This window comes from Botrytis cinerea, chromosome 11 (assembly GCF_000143535.2).
Source record: "Botrytis cinerea B05.10 chromosome 11, complete sequence".
Taxonomy (NCBI): Eukaryota; Fungi; Ascomycota; class Leotiomycetes; order Helotiales; family Sclerotiniaceae; genus Botrytis; species Botrytis cinerea.
The window spans coordinates 2,251,838-2,269,752 of NC_037320.1; the positions used below are offsets into that span (position 1 = coordinate 2,251,838).

Consider the following 17,915-nt stretch of genomic DNA (forward strand, 5'->3'; position numbering starts at 1 on the left):
GATTGGAGATTGGAGATTGATCGAGTGAATGAGTGCATGAAATATGAATAGGTATGAGTTTGCAATATGGATGGCCACAGAGAGACAGATACCGAGAAACCTAGGTGCATTAGAGGAAAGGTTCAGAATGCGAAATCTGTGGTTCAATTCATTTTATTTCGTAGAATGGTCAAAGCAAGTAAATAGCAATAATAGTAATAGTAATAATAATAAATAACGATAATAAGAGTAATAAGCAAAAAACAAAAAAACAAAAAGCGAAAAGAGAAGAAGAACAAAATTCAACAAAATTCAACAAAATTCAAAAAAAATTGATATTGAAGATTGATAAAGATGCATAGAGCACTGGTCGATATCTGCGTAGGTAGGTAGAGGGAGGCATGATGCATACATACATACATACATACATACATACACCTTCGGATATCTTACTCGTAGTATCTGAAGTATTCATACTCACGTTCCCATATTTTGTTTTACGTCTTTCAATCGACACTGACGGGATCCTGGCTAATGCGAGTAAAAAGACCAAGGTGTGATAATCATTAGACTTTCGTGACATTCTTGTTACTCTCTACCTATCTTTGATTACGATTCCCTCGCCCTGTTCCCTGGTATACGGAGTAGGAACTGCCTCTTGCTTTGAACTCTGTGCTGTACTCGGGATACTCGTAGTTGTATATAAAAACCCGACCTACTTTTTTATACACGTCGTTTCCGTCACTTGCATCCACCCATCCACCCATCCACCCATCCACCCATCCACCCACCCAGTCCAGTTACCGCCATGTCCAAGAACTAGCAGATAAGTCCCAAGTCAAAGAAACTTTCCCTCAATCCCCTTGACTGCGATTCGTTGAATTTATTCCGGTCCCGTGAGTCCATCCCCATCTCCCCGTTGTTCTATCATCAATCAATCAATCAACTACTCCGTTCCGACCAGTATCCCCCTCTCGAAGGGTGAAAGAAAAAAGTAAAATTGATCCTAATCTTAATTTGGGTGTTCGGCTGCATCAATAATCCTGGTTGAGATTCTTTAGCCAAGATTTCTCATGTCTGAGTGTTAGGGAAGTGGTCCAGTGGAAAAGCTTTAATAAAAAGCTGAGAAGGGAATTCAAGGGAGCAGATGGAGCAAGCGAGATCAGATTGGAAAGTAAATAAGCAAAATATGTAAGATATATACTACATATGTCATGATTCACAAGGTAGCGGGCTAGTAAGGAAGACTGATGGAAATTATTCTAATTTATCTCTAACAATGTATGGAAAATTCAATCAAGATTCTGATGAGGAGGAGACTTGTGAGATGATTTAGATGATATATGCGTACCTAGCTAGTTACACATCTACATACCTACAAACAAGTATCTCATTCACAGCTACCCACGCAGCTTACTTGATAATAATATCAATTATTGTCATTATATGTGTATCTTCTTCAACTTCAACTTCATCTCCTTTGACTTTATCTTCCACAACGCTCAACCCTCGCCTCCCCTTTCCCCTCTAGTTCTTCTACCTTCCCAACGTTTACCCGCCGCCTCGATGCTAGCAGAAGATTCAGGAGGCATGAGCGTTTAGGTCTTTCCAAATCCGTCAATAATTCTTGTCATTATTCCGAGAGGGTGGAGTTAGCATTGTGACGAGAGAAAAAGTAAGAGATCAATCTGGAAAAAGGGCAAAGATGGCGAAAGAGAAATAAAAAGGATGGGCTGTTGAGACTCAAAATTGTACGTTTGAAGATGATTCATCCGTTTCGAATTCAGCTCAGTCAAATCATGCAACATCTTCCCCGGAAAAGCAATGTATATTTATCTCCCGATTTTTGGGCTATCTGATACTGTAAAAGTAATTTCTTCTATGCACCCTTAAACGCCGATGCCAATCATCTCGCTGCTGAAAATCGCTGTCATTCATCGTCATATGTCTTTGACTTCTTCTCATATCGTTTCCCTTTCGGGATCGTGCAACCTCCATTCTTTCCTTCATAAAGCGCCGATTTGCTACCCCTAATTCACACTTCCGCCCAATCTTCATTTCTTCATGGCGTATTTCTTTGTGTTTTCCTTCGCTTCGTTTGCAAACCCATCCGCGTCATTCTTCAATTTATCGGCAATCGTATTTTCTAAAGGGTCATCTGGGTTTGGAGTGATTAAAAGATTCCTGATCGCCCCAAGAATAGCTGTGATCTTTCCACTAGGCTTCCATTTGTCTTGCTTCAACTCATCCACGCAAATGGATCCTTTTTCATCAAAGGTAATGTTGGGATGATAAATGCGAGTTACGAAGTTGACCACGGGAGGTTTGAATGGGTAGTCTTTGGGTAGGACGACGTTGAGAACAAATAAACCACCCTGGCGTGCCAAGTGTTAGTGAGGAGTTGAACGAGAAGCTGGGTAGATAGAAAACATACGGCATATGGTGTTTCTGCAGGACCTTCCATCTCGACTTTCCATTGATGCAAATCTTCCTCCTTCACTAAGGATGTGCTGATGCCTGGGATGGGGTTATCGGTCACTTCCTTGAACTCCTGGCATTCATCTTGTTAGATCGTACTCTGCTTCAATTGGGATTCAAGAGTAAGAGTTGCGAACCTTGGCGATACGTCGTGCTGCCATCTTGACGGTTGATAGCTTCGAAAGTAGCTACAAATTATGGTGGGGTAGGTATGTTGATATGAGGGGAGGGAGTTCGAGAATTGAAATGGAAGTCGAGGTCCTGTTTACTTTGTTATTATAATGGGAATAAGTTCAGTATCTGAGGCTTCTCACTTACAAAAAACAAAGGAGGTATCGATCTCTGTAACTTATGAAGAAGTGCAAAAAAAGCTCTGCTATAAGATTATTTATTTCGTTTTGTTCTTGAGTGTTTGATGTGAGGTGAGTGAGTGAGAGTACTGCATAGAAAGCTATCATCAACCAACCACACCAGATTCACTCAAGGTTCACGTCAGAGCTCGAAGATAATCGGCATTTCCATCCCTGTCGTTCCGAGGAAAGAAAGTGCAAGGCTGAATATTTTACCGGAAGGCTACTTTTACGGCATTATCATTGTGTTGATGATTAACTTATAAGTTGTTGGGTTCGAACAGTTTTGTATTGCATGGTATTGTTTTGTATTGTACAAATCTCGGTGAAAGTTAGCAGCCAAGAATTGCCTTTGACAAGGTACCTAGGTAAAAGTCTCCATATCTTTGTCTTTATCCATTCTTTAAATCCTACCCGATGGAACTTGGTAGATGTAAACCAGAGTCCACAGAGTAGGGAACTTCAACGTTCTCCAGATCTCGCACATTTCATCTCACGAGCCCAGCTTCATATCTATCACTTCACGATCTTGACAGCAAAACATCTTCACAAGTACATGTGCGTCGGCTCTTTCAGATCATGTAAATCTGGGGTATCCTCTTTCTCTTAATGCCCTCCTAAATCCAGCTATTCCCTTGGTTATTCTCTCTGCAGAACCACAACCAAACCCATCATTCCCAACATAACAGTCTTAAGCCAAGGATGCTCACTGAGTAAGATAGTAACATATCCCACAAATGGTATATATCCCACTACACTGCCGATGATATCTTCCCTCTCAATATAATCTTGTCCACGCGCATATAGTTCTGTATCATCTGCCACATTGTTGTCTCCCTTTGTCAATAACTTTGCCTTGGGCCTGTGGTCACGAATATCAGCATGAAAGTCCGTAATATCTCCACCGCGCCAGTGAAACAGAGACACTCACCCTGCACCAAACTTTCTAACCAATCGATGCACAATAGGGATATCCTTTCCCTTGACATTGTAAACCACAATTTCCCCAACCTTTGTCTCTTCCAGTAAATTCCTATTCCATAAAAACAAGAGATCTCCACGCTGGAATGCAGGTTCCATGGAGCCAGACAAAACGACAACAATTGGCGACGGAGAATCCGACGCTACTGAGAGACCTTTCCACATCATGAACGCCGTGGAAAGAATGAGGGCGAAATTCAGCACTTGAGCCGCTGCCTGGCGGGGATTCTGGAGAGAGGAAAGCATGGCCGCAATGCGCAATTCGTGAATTGAATCTGGTAGGAATTTGAGGTGTGAAAATCAGCAGGTTGATTGTCTTGAGACAATTCACAAATGACGGGTAGCCGTTTTGCGATGATGATTGCGATCAAGGGCACGAACACATTTCTTACAATTAGAAGTTGTAAATGAGGACACCTTCTGCAGGTGAGGATTAGTTATGCTTGATTTATGCTTGTTTTGTGTTGGTCCGTGCGTTACATATCTATTGTGCTACCGTCAGTCTCATCTCATTGTTTTCATCTAGGTGCGGAGTGATTGAGGGAATCGGAGACTTGACGAAGCTATCTTTCACATAAATGAGATTGGACACGTGATTACCATCGAGTTGAGGAAAGGGCTCATGTATCTATAGTGCTAGCGTTAAGTAATCATCTTTCTCACTGACACGGAATGTAACATATCTCCCTTCTCTTCGACTCCATGACATTTTGATAGAAAGAAGGAAGGGAAGCTTCCCACGATATCCATATGTACCAGTGTCTGGATTCTCGAGGCAGCTGCGTATCTCATGAACTTGAACTGGTTCATGGTGCACAGTATCCAATGCATGTCAAGCTGCATCATGATAATCGCCCTTTTTCTGGACAATCGTATGTCTAGACTGCCACTGGAGTAAAAGGAGATATCACGATCCTCCTCTTCTATAGTATCCCTCCGAGAATTCATTTGATAGGTGTTGCCTTTCCACTGCGCCCTAATCGCGTTGTCCATACAACCTTACCATTTCTTTGTTGCCGCTCTGTCTATTCGCACCTGCCATTCGTGTCGTTGAGAACGGAAAGTGCAGGTCCTCACTTACTCCTTCTTGGGTCGACACTGTCCTATGCTAGTTTTCTTCATATCATGTTTACTTTCTTCTTCCCCTTTGCTCTCTTTCTCTTCATCTTACACCACAACACAGTTCATCGCAAAGCATCGTGTTTCTCCGTCGTTTTAATCACTTGATTCATTCATCCAATTCTTGTTTTGGTCACTTTCGTCTTTCGCCCTATAGCTATCGAGCTTTCTCTATCTTTTTCCCAAATCAATTCCTTTATAATGTCTTCATCCACCGCGTTGCTTCCAAGCGTAAGTCACAAGAAGAATGATCATGTAAGTCAACTCGGAACAGTTTCATTCATAGTTCACAGGAAGCCCTAATTCAGCCACAGCCTATCTTTCTTCGTGCTTGTCACTCTCCATGGCTCAATGTCTCTCAGAAATCTCTCGTTCGTTTCAGAGGAGCCCTTGCAGCGTACTTCTTGATTTCAAGTCTTGTGATCCTTCATTACGAACTTGAAATCAGCAAAAATGGCTGGTTGGTCGTTTACAACCTTTCAAATATCGTGTACGGCTTGCAAACTCTGTACGCTTGGGTTGCGTTTGTAAGTATTGGTCCTTGATTCCCTGTACTACTTGCATCTGTGTCCGTTCTCAATACTCAGTGCTAATGTTTATCCACTGGCAGACCTGGACCTTCATGCATCTCTACTACCCGCATAGCAATGACAATAATTGTTCAACAATCTCTTCCTCTATTAGAAAGTGCCTCTCGCCATCTCGCAAGACCTCCAACACCAACGAAAAGTACTTTTTCAGCGTCTTTCATTGGGGCATCCTTGCTTTCCCTCATGTCGTTACCTTCATCCACTGGGCAGTCATCGTTCCACGGAATGAAGCATCGATTCCAAGTAAGAACTCTCTCAAGAAACCGTAATTAAATACTAATCAACAATTAGGTGACAAAGTTTTTGGTGACAAGCTCACGACTTTCTTCGTTTTCAGCAAGTATGGTTTCAACTCCGTCCTTGCTTTGATCGAGCTCTTCATCCTAAGCAGCATTAAACGATCTGACGTAGGTTATTCTGATTCCGTCTCACTTATTCTACTAAATATGTTTCAGCCTGTCTGGAACCATGTTTTTGCTCTTGCTGTACTTTCTCTCGTCTATGTTGGCTGGGCAGCTATTGGCAAGCACTATGTGGGAAAATACACCTACTTCTTCTTAGATCATGAGAAGAATGGATGGGAATATTACTGGGCATCAGTTGCGGCTTTTGTCGTTCTTGTTGAACTTTGTAAGTTCCTCCCCACTTGCGATCATGTAATCTTGCTAATAAATTTAGTCTTCGTCTTTGTGTATTCTCTCACCGGCGTTCGTGAGTCCATGACAAAGAAGCAAAATGACGATAAGAACACTGGATACCAAAGACTTCCCCAGTAGAACTTTGCAACCTAGAAAGAGAGCCGAGAGAACTCTAAGCACAATCGTGGAGGTGGATGAGTCTTGCGTAGAAATATTCAGAAGGATTAAAGTCTGGATGGACAGCAATCCTAATGAATTGTCCAGGTATCATACTTTTTGACCTTGCTCTGTTTGTCATTTTTATTTGTTTCTTTTCCTATTCTGTTCTCAGACCGTGGTATTAAGGCCTTTGGGTTTTCTCTCTGTAACTATCCTGATCCGTTCACTTTGCTTTAGCTTTAATTTGGTACCTACACGAGTCACTTTTCGACTTTCGAGTTTATGTGTTCTTTGTATATGCTGTTGAAGTGTGACCATGAAGTTGAATATTGCAATTGGCTTAATTAAAGTGAAAACAAAGTGTTGAGAATATTTACGAGTGATATGACGGACACTCATATTTGATGCGGCTGTAGCGATTGATCAATGTTTCCCTAAGAACTTTTTGATAACGATACAAATTTGTCTGCTTGATCATCGATGTGAACGACGTTACCTCCGTGTCGCCAAGATAAAGACGAATATATGCGAATCAACAATATTCCAGTCAGAAACGCGTTTGTTATGCTTGTATGAATACCGCCCGGCGTTTAACCAAAATACCAGCGTTAGATGAGAGCTGTATTAATCATTGACGATCTGTTAAGATCTAGGAAAAAGCGAAAAAAGAGGAAATATGTAAGTGAGATGTTGAAAAATAATCGGGCAAGATGCGGAAATGTTGCGGGGAGCGAGGGGAGTGAGGGCAGCGGTTGGGTATAAATTTTGACGTTGGTTGTGGAAGACGAAAACAAGGGGAATGAAGCGGTGGAAACGGATGAGAAGAAAAAATACTGAATGTGAATGTAGAGTTTGGATTTGCAAGTTCATAAGTACTAAGATAATTTTACTTCTACCTTTACTTTAAAAGCCATCTAGCTCGTCACACCACACATCATTACTTGTCAGCAATGATATAAAAGTTTAACTTGTTTTTGAATTACTGCTGACTGGATGATCTTTCACCGAAAATTGACATCTGCCACATATTTCCATTCATAATCCGCGCTACCAACACATTGTTCGAGAAGAGAACTATGATAGATGGAATATAATACTGCTACAAGCAAACCCGATTAGGGGAGTTGTTTCGCCGCGTATTGTATACGCCATTGCCAAAGTGCAGTTCAATCTCCCTGACGTAACCTCGAACACCTTCCAACATCCATCCTCAATATAAAACACAACCATTGGAGCTTCCTCCGCAGACTAACATTTATCATACTCAGAACCATTCATGCAAGCCAGTCGCCACCTAGAGCAAAATCTCTTCAGGTTCCAAGAAAAGATTAGATTGAAAGGAAAAAAAAGAGAATTGAGCAAGAACTTTTTATCATATACCATCACTTCAACAGACGGTATATATGCCTAGTAGCACAACCTAAGTCTATGAATCTTTTGTGTATGATGACCATGCTTTTGTCTATTGCCAATTCATTCATCGTTACGCTAGATATACAAAGTACAAAGAAAAATATTAGACACAAGGAAATTTGAGGCCAGGAATGACAGTCAAAAGGTGCCATGCCGTCCATCATCGTAATTAATCATTGTTCAGGAATGATTATTGAGCAATCGCAAGCTGAAGGAATTGGAAGCAAATTGTATGCAATAATTTCTCATGCATTGCTGCGACTTCTCTTGTGTTGACGTCCCTGTGATGCACCGTTTGATTTCCGCTTTCGATTAGCGACATCACCGGCGGGACTTGAGGGCATCAGGGTTTTGGGTTTTCGTCGTGGGGTTAAAGAGCTTGTGAGAGAATCAAGGTGTCCATTCTTAACACCTTTGATTGTGGAGGTTCCAAATGCCAGGGCATCTTTGGAAACAGTATTGCTGTTGATGAGGTTTTCGTTCTGTCGATTAAGACGAAAAGCGCCGACGTTGGTATTCTTGTCAAGATGGACCAGAAGTGGGTGAAGGCCGTCGGACGTCGTTGGGCGAGCAGGGGTAGATGACGGCGTTTCGGCTAGATCATCTACAGATTCACCTTGTTCCTCATCTAATGCCTCATCCATGTGAAGCAAGTCACCCCAATCTAGAGGTTCATTCTGATCATCGCTATCGTCATATGATGAACTGCTTGTTGGGCGAACAGCATTCTCATTCATGAAAACGGAATTTTCGAAAAAAGCTTCTGGATTACCAGTGTGGTAAGAGCCAAATTCGGATGGAGTATCTGATACTGCGCTCATCATAATGTTGGCTTGATTGCTAAGGACTGGGTTGTACTGTTCCATGCTGCCGTTTCTAAGGGGTGAAGGTGAGCTAATATCCTGAAGTCTGGTAGGGTCGGAAGAGTACATTAAAAGGTCCTTTCCATGCTCGTCTAATATAACAAAGGGTACATCAGTATTGTGATACCAAGTAATGACATCAGGTTGTCCCTTTTTACGCTGAATTCGGAAACCAAGGCATGGTGGAGGTGCTGGTGAATTGCCTCGAGGTGTGGACGCATCTATTTCTGGACGATTCTCTCTCCAATCTTCATCGTCAGTTGTGTCTCCACCCGAGACGTCGCTAAGATCAGCTACAACACATGGCTGTTAGTCCTTGGCTCAACAACTATGCTTGATAAGTGTCAGCTCAGTTTGAGTTCACTTACATTGATACCCAGATGCATCTGATTCATCACTATCGCTTTCTCCAGAATCATCCGATTCATTGTTTTCATTTCCCCATTCTAAATCTGGGTCGGAGCCATGATCGTCATCATTGTAGGTGTCATCCTCCAGTCCTCTTGCGATACGAGGTGGAAGTGCGTCTGCACTCAAGAATGGGCCTTGAGCGGAGGTCTCGGTGTCGAAGAGATCAGGGTGCCACATATCCTCATCATCAGAGATACTGCTATCTGTATCGTCGTCGGTGAATTTGTTAACCCTTTTGAGATCACCATTGGACCGAATTTTGTACTCCTCGATCATGTTATCCTCGAAAAACTTAGGGTTGTCGACCAGTTCTTCTGCCGAATCATCAAAACCTTCCCATTCTTCGAACTTCATTGTTGCTCGAGGTGTATCTTGAACATCAGTATCCTCCTCGACAGTCTCTAAGTCGTCATCTTCTTCAGCCGATTCAAACATAGCTGCTTCTTCATACTTCTCAATCCTAGACCCCCCGGTCCCCCCGAATACATCGGGCTCGTCATCTGAATCATTATCTTCAGAATCACTGATCAAATCCACGGCAGCATATGAAGAGTCGGAGGAGTAATCGGCGACCTTTTTGGAATTCTTCAACTTGAGCTTTATCTTAGGGGGGGTCTTGAAAGACTGTCCTTGTGTGTTTCGAGACATTGTGTTTGTGTTTTATATGATCTGCAAGAAATATTTGTTGTGGGGTTGATTGCGTATGACCGAAAGTATCGGCGGTGAGATGAAGGTTGCAGATGGGTGGAGTGTAAAGGTAGTATTCTGTGTCTGTGGTAAATTGTGACTGATGCGTTGTAAAAGAGGTCAATCGAGTCTATGAGAAGTGGTCTTGAGTTGTGTTCAAGTCAATTGAAAGATTCGAGGTTGTTTAGTTGTCGGTAGGTAAAATTTTGATTTTGGTTCGTTTGGTCGATGAGAGCCCTCTCACCTTTGGAAACGGCAAAGATTGAGCTCGATCGTGAATGGTGAATGAAACTGGAACTTCCGAATGATATTAGACCAATTTGTTATAAGCTGGCCGGCAAGACGGTGAAAGTCTAGTGATTTCGTCAAGATCGAATGGTATAAGATTGGGGAATTTACTCGTTGGCTGAAGGGACTACAGACATGCCCGGTTGAGCATGCTGTAGTGGGTATTCACTGCTCAGCGATGGCCTGCGGCATTGTCTCGACGTATTGATAATTATGAGGATGTACTTAATTGAATAAGTGTAGGGTGACTTCGTTGTCTTATGTTGGAATTGGGTTGTGGAGGAGAAAGAGGGAGAGGAAGAGAAGACATCATTAAGATTTTGGAGGGGGTGACAATTTTCATAATTTGGCGCTAAAAATTGCAATGTAATTAGTGCAAGGTGAATATTACTGGGAGAGACCACAATGCAGAGAGACTAGAGAGACCAGAGGGGCTAGAGAGGCCAGAGAGACCAGGTAGGTAATTGAAATGGAAATTTAATTTTTTTTTCTTCTCTTCTTTTGGTTTGAGCTTCTGCTAATCAATTGTGCGTGCACGTCGATAATCCTTGCAGAAAAATAATATGGGGATTGGTCGACAGAAACGTTTCAACCGAAATGGAATGATTCGCCAATAACATTGGTCGATTGGTTCGCTCTGTCACTCCTCTACACCTACTCCCCAGTCGACAGGTAGGTCCTACTCTACTCTGTATGCTCCTCTTCACTTGGGCGGCTAGATTCATTGCTCACCGCTACTACCGTCACTATCAAAAGACGACCTACCACTTCGAACGGCCATTGTCGTATGAGGACAATGTATCAACTATTCTGCCTCCACGGCAGTGGCCCCCGGGGGTCAGCGAAGCGTCACGCTATTGACTACTCAGAAGCCACTTCTTCTAGACAGATAGAGCTTTATAAGAAAGGAATCACTCTCATTCGTCACTAACCAGCATCTATCATTTTGATGGGAGTCATCTCGGAAGGTTCACCACCCAGATCAAGGCATTTGCTTCACTAATCAATTTCTAGGAGTCATCCAGAGAGATTTTCATAAGCTAGATCAAGTCATAGGTGCATGAAAGTATATGGATCCACGAGCTAATAAGTCGGATTAAGATACATATATAGCCAAAGATTGATATGTACGCATTTGGTATTCGTCACAGGAGTACCAATATATGGAGATATGGAGCCATAGAAAGTCGCTAGTCGTCTAAAAAACCTGTGCAGTGTAAATCTCCCAAGCATGCGGCAGAGCACTATGATGTAAAGAGAGGAGAAGTAGTGTTATTGGTGATACTTGGAAGCCCCAAAGTTGAAAACATCGAATCATTCATGGCACAATGATTGATAGCAAATTTGGAAGTGGAGATTTTGATGCTGCGGCGGGGCAATTGTATACGATGTACAATCAATGTACGGAGGGGTACAACGGTCCAGTCTCTTCCTTTACTGTGGGTACATTTTAATACCAAAATAACCAACAACGCATATCCGTAAGAGAGAATATTCTTCTACTCCGTACATGCAGAACACATGTGTTCCCAATCAGGCCATCGAAAGAAGAGATGAATTTGTTATGCGGTATTGGCGGACATTGTTTAAATCTTTCTTTCCTTTTCCCGTGGAGTACATTAGTTTGGATTGAAGTTCAAGCATGAAAAGTCTGGGGGAAAGATTAAGATCAAGATACTAATAAGATGTTCTCCAAACCAGCACATACAGAGCGGTCGGTTGTAAATAGGAAAAACGGGATCCTCGGGTTTTGAGGTAGGTAGGCAGTTACACAAGTAGAGTAGATATTGTCGAGTAGCATCGGAGATCTACGGCAATTAACGTCATGGCAATTGATCTACTTGGTTGGAAGACTGGAATGCTGTTGAAGTAACGATTCATCGAGAATGTGTTTCATCCCGAGGGACTGGAGCAGAGGATTCTATCCATTCCTTAAGATACCAATCAACGGGGATACGGAGTATGTGATGTATGTACACTGTACTCTGTATATCGAATATCGAGCCCTCTTTGACTCTGGAGGCTGATATATGTCTCGGGACCCAATTTCGCCCCTGTTGCTCGGCTGTTGACCTACTTTACCTTGCCTTACCGGGCGACTCATGCTTTGTAGTCACTGACAGTCGTATAGTCATAGTAATTACTCTGTGACTCCTCTGGAACTTTTTCTTCTTCTTCTTGGGAGATCAGCAATAGAATATCTGTCCTCTTGTCTTCGCATGAAGAAAAAAAAAAGAACCCCTCTTCCCTTCAACGTTAAACTTCTAGCCCCTCCATATCACATCATACCTAGCATCGACGATAATTGCTCAAAGTGGATGATGGTGGGACCAATCAAAGTGGAGTAAGGGTCTTGCATTTTTTCTTTTCTTTTTCCCGTTTAGTTTTCTTTTTGCCAGTCCAAAAGCGGTGAGCGGTCTTTTTTTCCTTGGTGTGGGGAAGAACCATCTACCCAAGTCGAGCCTAGCGTACAAAATCTTTCCTGCATAACTTTGTGCATACCTAGCTCCTAGGTTTGCGTTTACGTAATCCTTCCTCGGCACCTTGAAGCTTTACCAGATGAACACAACACAGTGAGCGGCGTCTGGTACATGTCAATGGCAAGAAACGTAATAACGTCTTTTCATCCCTTGACTGCCTTCAAAATGCTGCATCAACGTCGATAATGGTAGTAGATGCAGCATGCAGACTCCCCTCACTCACTCTTCGCCTGATTTTCTCCTTCCTTACGTTCATCTTTTACCCCATCCTCATTTTTTTTCTCCTCCTCCTCTTCGCCCTCACCCTCCCCCTCTTCTCCCCACCCTAACTTTGCCATCAACATCTTGGTCCAAAATATTGTTTCCATTGTAGCAACAACTGATATGGCTACAATGACCACCCATTTGACGGTCTTCGTGGCGCCGAGGTTCTTAAAGTCGATCCCGATGGAAATATTTTGGGTTTCCTTTGACTCCGACATGCCTGGCTTTCTCTTTAACAATGATTTAGAGTTCGGCTGGGCGTATCTTCGTGGTTCTAAAGTATGAAACTTAAGTCCTTCGATCGTGTTTGTAGTTCGCGATGTTGATGGCCTGTTGCGGACCAACACTTGAGGTTTGCTGAAAGCTTTGTACATCTTAAATTTGCTTCCTGGATTATGGAATATCGGTTAAGCGACTTGATTTCCAGATTCGCAACTGCTTATATGATATCCGTGGCTTTCATCCCTTCTATTTCTTGGTCCTGGAGGTTGTGCGACTATTTATCACCACCGGCGCCTTCGTAATCATATTCGAGGCACAGTAAGGGGGTTGATTCATTTAAGACAATATCTACCGATTTATCCCGATATAATGCTTGTGATTACCGCCACAAAATATTGATTCCATCATTTATAAGCATACAGTCATTGTCATTTTGCACAAATACCACCAAGCGAATGTTATCATCGTTATTTTACAAGATTCTCCTCTTCAGTTTTATTGGCCATGCGCTCGTTTATTCTTGATCGAATATGCAAATTTATCTCCCTATCATTCAATAACCTCTACCGACATCTACCCGTCAATTAATATCGCTTCACTTTGTTGGCAATATCTTATTCTCACCTATTATGGGACTCTTCCCAACCTGAGCGTACCCCATGCTACTGTCGACCTTATGATTGATTCTCTCTGCTATTCGGAATGTTTTCGATTTTATCCAATTCTGTAGCCGGCACAGTTCCACCGCGAGACGTAAGATCGAGACCGGGATACATTTTCTGAGGTGGTTTAACCTTTTCTCGAGATACCTTTGAATCATCTACAGTATCGGATGCTTCACTGCTTTTGGGGTCTGCAGATTCCTTGCCCCGAGAACCTTTGCGTTTGCAGCAAAACAAATTTGCGAGTAACGAGCTAGCTCTCAAAAAATACTGCTCATATGTCCGCAGGAATTTGGAAAAATGCCAGGCACAAGCAATGATAAAACCAATGAATGTTTCGGTAATTCTGTCAAAATTGATCAATTAGATCGAGACATAAATATCAAAGGAGAGATTGATACTCACGTAACTGCCATGATAGGTACCAACCACCAAGTATTATCCCCGTGTTCATCGCCGTGAATCACGCGATACACAACGCTCAATATGGATGCTACAATAGCACTATCTGCAACGTTAGTCATTGAAACCATTAATTACTTCTTGCAGAGGAGGATAGATCGAACTGACAGAAATCCAGTAGCGAAGATCAACCCTGCACCTAGCTTTTTCCTCCGAGTCATCTTCAATTTATTGAGTGCGATAATCGGTAAAATACTGAAAAATCGAGGTATTAGCAGTCATAAGTCAGGAGAACTCAAAATCATTTTCCTCACAATAAATAGCAATCAATAGCTAAGCCCACTACAGCCGTTGGAACGCTAAGGAGGTTTTGTTGAATCATACGTTGGGTGAACAGGTGCTTCACCCATCCTTCGCCTCCCAGTGGAACGGCCAAGCATAATTGGGCGATGGTAATTGAAAAATACCATACGACAGTGAAGGTAAGACCGATGAGACACGCCATTTTCATCCACTTCATGCTACGGAAGATTTCCATGTATGTCAGAAATATGGTTACTTTCACTAACCCTAGAGTGAGAGGTGTGAGCCATGGTAATAGGCCGGTTGTCTACAAATTTGTGTTAGTTGTTGCGGAACTGGGAATACATTGATTAATAAGACAATGCGAGAACACGTACAATTAGGTTGCGGTAGGATATCAATCGCGCAACTGAAAAATCCCAATTATGAAGCCCAAAAGTTCCATTGCCAGTGGCGGCTATAATGAAGTCAGTAACTGAATTGAGCCAAAAGAGAAGATCCTGCGTACACAATAGTACAACGACGTAGAGAGTTATAGCAACAAGCTGTTACTCAAATTTACGAGTCAGCATGATCCAGCCTATGCTACTCTCCAAGAATATTGCATACTACTGTAAGAGTAAAGGTCACTATAAAATGCCTGTCAGTTGTGGGAGCTTTCCCAAGTAAGTTAAGAAAAAACTCACAATCACTCCACCTCAGTTTCACAGGCCGCATAATCCAAAAGACCACCCAAGCTCTCACAATTATACATATTACCATCAAAAACATCATGATAGTAGGAATCAATATTAATATCTCCCTATGAGAATCCGGATTCTCCCAGTTGGCGGTAACCCCTGGTGGGGGCAAAAATGCAGCAAAGTTTGCAAGCGTGGAAGGAGGTAAATTGGAGAAAACCTCCCCCAGATTTTCTTGAGGCATTCTAGGGATTAGAAAATTCCATAATTTTTGGAACGGAGCCATGCGATTTGAAGTAAATTGAATTCTTAGGTTAATGATACAGTATGTAAAGATTCGAACAGGAGATACTGATTGTGCGTAAATCGCAGATGACTTGTCTGTTTTATCATTTTGACGACACTAGTCACATCTCGCTACATGTACCGGAGCCGGTGTTTTTGCTTCACAAGTGTGAAAGGATCCAGAAGGTTTCTTTCGGATTTCTTGACTTGAGATAGTAGACAAAGAGTTCTCATCTACTAGGCTTATGTATTCGATATCGCGTGACGGGAATTCGAAATCCCTTCGCCTATTCAGTATCTTCTCACCGTATGCCATCATAGGTCGACATTGAATTCTTCTCTAAAAAAGGGTCTCGGTTCCAATTCTTACTCGAGAGAAGAGTCCAATCTCTCTCCATCATATCTTTTGTACTATGATTGGGCATGTTCGTCTAGAAACAAAGGACAGTCAAATCTTGGTTCAGGGCTAGGATTTAGAAGGGAAATATTCCATCCCACGTGGGAATCATCATATTTTTGATTTCCATGGATGTTCCAAAGCTTCTGTAGATCGCTAGGAACAGGAAAACGTTTTTCATTCATCTGACTTGCAAGATCTAGACCGAGTGGGCATGTTAATAATCAAGCACAACAAAGAGATGTTCCTTCGAGAAGTACACCAAAAAACCCCCAAATTTCCCACAATGAAAGAAAACAATCTTTCTAGAAAGCGTGCTAGCAGACCGGCTTCTTGTAATGCTGGTACTCGCTAATAGTACCCAAAGAAACTGACACCCAAAACAAAGAAACATACACGACCCTAGATCTGGCCTTGGTATTGAAAACTGTACTTCAAGAAAATGACAGTATTTTTCGCAATTGATGGCTATCAACTCAGCTCGGGTGGTATGTTTCGGGTGTTCGGCTGAATAATTGACTTCCTTTGATTGATTTTCTACTTGCTAGTCTGGAAGCCCAGCATACATGGCCACAATCAAAAAGCAGTGATTAAAGACGTCATACATGTGGCCAGATGGAAATTTCTGATTGTGATCAGCCAATCTTGAGATTATAGATTGCAAGATTACTAAACCCAAGATGAATTAGTTTGGTCATAAGACTAAGGGACGAATCAACGGGACGATGTTGAATCAATAGCAGAAAGATAAGTCTAACCGAGGTTCAGGGGCAACTTGAAGTTGGGCAATAAGTTTACATAGATCCTGGTACGAAGATCGGCTCTGGATAACGGAATATGTACTGGATTCTCAAATCGTATCTATAGGTAAAAGTTGAATGTTCTTTACACATAAGAACTTTATTACGAAGAGCACATGATATACTGATCTAAGAAATTAGCAGCGGGATGATTTCGCTGGCCTTTCACTGAAAGGCTCAGAAATATTTTGCGTAAAATGTGCGGCTTCCCTTTGTATCACCATGAGTGCCCTCGGTAGTTTGTAACGTGCTACTCAATGTGATATAAGCTAAGGCTCTCGAGTTGGATTTTATCAAAAGCCCAAGTAGCATTTAATCATTTGGCCATTGGGTAAGATTTGGATCAATGTATTCAATACGGATTACAAGTCACCGATAAATTGTAACGAAAATTCTACGTGCGAGGAGAAAAAAACTGTCTATTGTTCATATTTGATGTATTCTAATTATTATTCATAGTCGTCGATTCGTTATTGTCGTTGTCATCGTTGTCGTTGTCATCGTTGTCGTTGCCCATCGTGCAGTCACCAATTATTGATCCATCAAACACAGTCGTACGCAAGAGTAACTGATATAATCAATCCTGCTCTATACAGTCCCACGAGTTTTTTTAGTGTCTGTTGAAACCCTGCGTGCGATAAAGGGCTCATATATCTTCTGTTTGATTCTAATACCATTTATTAGCATTTAAATCGTTCAGATAGAAGGGTTGTTAAAAAACTTACATCCCTGACGGCATAATCGTAATAACAGTTAACATTGGTCGCAGGGCTGTAGAAAGCCTCTCCAGTGCCTTTGATGGCCGCAGCTGGGCCCGCAAAACTGCTAATCGTGGCTGATGCAACAATCTCTTGATAAGTAGCCAATGTGGCATTTTTTGGGATAGCGGCTGTCAATCTGAACGGGGATGTGACAGAAATCTTGAGGCCTTCAAAGGTAACTGATTTTTTAGAGTTGATGACAGCGACAGCTTGTGGCTCTGGGTAATCTGGGAGGAAATCTGGGTAGTACCAGAATGCGGAGGCGTAGGAAGCATGTGTGAGATTATTGTAGCAGTTGGCGAGGATATAGAGTTCGGCAGTGTCGCGCTTGACGGCGGGGACAGGAGAGGAAACAGAGATGGTAGTGAGAGCCAAGAGGCCAGTGATCAATGAGACAAGCATATTTGGTGTTGGTGGTATGAGGAGGATAAGGCAGGTAAATTTTATTAGGCGATATATGATGTGACTGAAAAGCAGATAGAATTTAGAATATCGTTTCTGTGATGATGGAGAGGAACATTACGCAGAGAAAACACTACTTTATATAATTCTCCAGCAACCTGGCTTGAAATTGCAATAGAAAAAGCTCCTTCCGCGAGGAACAAAAGAACCGCCTCGCCCATTATTCTCAGTAATCTAGACTTGATACTCGTGTCCGAAAATGGCCTGACGAGCTTCGGCACACCAATTGCTAGGTTAGTTC

At 42.2% G+C, this 17,915-nt stretch overlaps 7 protein-coding genes across 9 annotated transcripts; 1 reads left to right on the plus strand and 6 right to left on the minus strand.

Moving 5' to 3' along the window:
* Positions 1-1,779: 1,779 nt before the first annotated feature.
* BCIN_11g06340 (hypothetical protein) lies at positions 1,780-2,861 on the minus strand. Of its 2 annotated transcripts, none has more exons than XM_024696131.1 (4): positions 2,776-2,861; positions 2,595-2,718; positions 2,414-2,530; positions 1,780-2,354 (listed from the first exon to the last, which is right to left on the minus strand). In XM_024696131.1, the coding sequence occupies exons 2-4, from the start codon at positions 2,616-2,618 to the stop codon at positions 2,034-2,036; spliced, it is 462 nt and encodes a 153-aa protein (XP_024551935.1). In that variant the 5' UTR covers positions 2,619-2,718; positions 2,776-2,861; the 3' UTR covers positions 1,780-2,033. The 2 variants fall into 2 exon arrangements, with proteins under 2 accessions (XP_024551935.1, XP_024551936.1); XM_024696132.1 differs by having other exon boundaries at positions 2,595-2,725; positions 2,772-2,861.
* Positions 2,862-3,078: 217 nt separating this feature from the next.
* Bcsec11 lies at positions 3,079-4,176 on the minus strand. Its single transcript, XM_001548254.2, has 2 exons — positions 3,739-4,176; positions 3,079-3,669 (listed from the first exon to the last, which is right to left on the minus strand). Exons 1-2 carry the CDS (start codon positions 4,032-4,034, stop codon positions 3,447-3,449), a joined length of 519 nt encoding a protein of 172 aa, XP_001548304.2. The 5' UTR covers positions 4,035-4,176; the 3' UTR covers positions 3,079-3,446.
* Positions 4,177-4,878: 702 nt separating this feature from the next.
* On the plus strand, positions 4,879-6,652 carry BCIN_11g06360 (hypothetical protein). The gene is made up of 6 exons (XM_024696133.1): positions 4,879-5,162; positions 5,222-5,434; positions 5,518-5,740; positions 5,789-5,904; positions 5,953-6,127; positions 6,176-6,652. The coding sequence occupies exons 1-6, from the start codon at positions 5,109-5,111 to the stop codon at positions 6,271-6,273; spliced, it is 879 nt and encodes a 292-aa protein (XP_024551937.1). The 5' UTR covers positions 4,879-5,108; the 3' UTR covers positions 6,274-6,652.
* A 654-nt stretch (positions 6,653-7,306) lies between these two features.
* Positions 7,307-10,214, minus strand: BCIN_11g06370 (hypothetical protein). 2 transcript variants are annotated; one of them, XM_024696134.1, is made up of 3 exons: positions 8,939-10,214; positions 8,638-8,863; positions 7,307-8,583 (listed from the first exon to the last, which is right to left on the minus strand). In XM_024696134.1, exons 1-3 carry the CDS (start codon positions 9,627-9,629, stop codon positions 7,953-7,955), a joined length of 1,548 nt encoding a protein of 515 aa, XP_024551938.1. In that variant the 5' UTR covers positions 9,630-10,214; the 3' UTR covers positions 7,307-7,952. The 2 variants fall into 2 exon arrangements, with proteins under 2 accessions (XP_024551938.1, XP_001548302.1); XM_001548252.2 differs by having other exon boundaries at positions 7,309-8,863.
* A 1,524-nt stretch (positions 10,215-11,738) lies between these two features.
* BCIN_11g06380 (hypothetical protein) lies at positions 11,739-13,232 on the minus strand. The gene has a single exon (XM_024696135.1). It carries the CDS (start codon positions 13,072-13,074, stop codon positions 12,652-12,654), a length of 423 nt encoding a protein of 140 aa, XP_024551939.1. The 5' UTR covers positions 13,075-13,232; the 3' UTR covers positions 11,739-12,651.
* Positions 13,233-13,596: 364 nt separating this feature from the next.
* BCIN_11g06390 (hypothetical protein) lies at positions 13,597-15,213 on the minus strand (the record flags this gene model as incomplete). The annotated part of the gene is made up of 4 exons (XM_024696136.1): positions 14,301-15,213; positions 14,155-14,241; positions 13,990-14,088; positions 13,597-13,930 (listed from the first exon to the last, which is right to left on the minus strand). Exons 1-4 carry the CDS (start codon positions 14,522-14,524, stop codon positions 13,597-13,599), a joined length of 744 nt encoding a protein of 247 aa, XP_024551940.1. The 5' UTR covers positions 14,525-15,213.
* Positions 15,214-16,899: 1,686 nt separating this feature from the next.
* On the minus strand, positions 16,900-17,711 carry BCIN_11g06400 (hypothetical protein). Its single transcript, XM_024696137.1, has one exon. The coding sequence runs from the start codon at positions 17,612-17,614 to the stop codon at positions 17,132-17,134; it is 483 nt and encodes a 160-aa protein (XP_024551941.1). The 5' UTR covers positions 17,615-17,711; the 3' UTR covers positions 16,900-17,131.
* Positions 17,712-17,915: the final 204 nt, after the last annotated feature.

Coding starts and splice junctions, on each gene's coding strand:
- BCIN_11g06400 (XM_024696137.1), bottom strand. CDS start 17,614: ATGCTTGTCTCATTGATCACTGGCCTCTTGGCTCTCACTACCATCTCT.
- BCIN_11g06370 (XM_001548252.2), bottom strand. CDS start 9,629: ATGTCTCGAAACACACAAGGACAGTCTTTCAAGACCCCCCCTAAGATA. Junction 8,864..8,938: donor AGATGCATCTGGGTATCAAT/GTAAGTGAACTC, acceptor CATGTGTTGTAG/CTGATCTTAGCGACGTCTCG.
- Bcsec11 (XM_001548254.2), bottom strand. CDS start 4,034: ATGCTTTCCTCTCTCCAGAATCCCCGCCAGGCAGCGGCTCAAGTGCTG. Junction 3,670..3,738: donor GTTAGAAAGTTTGGTGCAGG/GTGAGTGTCTCT, acceptor TCGTGACCACAG/GCCCAAGGCAAAGTTATTGA.
- BCIN_11g06340 (XM_024696131.1), bottom strand. CDS start 2,618: ATGGCAGCACGACGTATCGCCAAG. Junction 2,531..2,594: donor CAGCACGACGTATCGCCAAG/GTTCGCAACTCT, acceptor GATGAATGCCAG/GAGTTCAAGGAAGTGACCGA. Junction 2,355..2,413: donor CTGCAGAAACACCATATGCC/GTATGTTTTCTA, acceptor TTGGCACGCCAG/GGTGGTTTATTTGTTCTCAA.
- BCIN_11g06360 (XM_024696133.1), top strand. CDS start 5,109: ATGTCTTCATCCACCGCGTTGCTTCCAAGCGTAAGTCACAAGAAGAAT. Junction 5,163..5,221: donor GTCACAAGAAGAATGATCAT/GTAAGTCAACTC, acceptor ATTCAGCCACAG/CCTATCTTTCTTCGTGCTTG. Junction 5,741..5,788: donor GAATGAAGCATCGATTCCAA/GTAAGAACTCTC, acceptor ATCAACAATTAG/GTGACAAAGTTTTTGGTGAC.
- BCIN_11g06380 (XM_024696135.1), bottom strand. CDS start 13,074: ATGTACAAAGCTTTCAGCAAACCTCAAGTGTTGGTCCGCAACAGGCCA.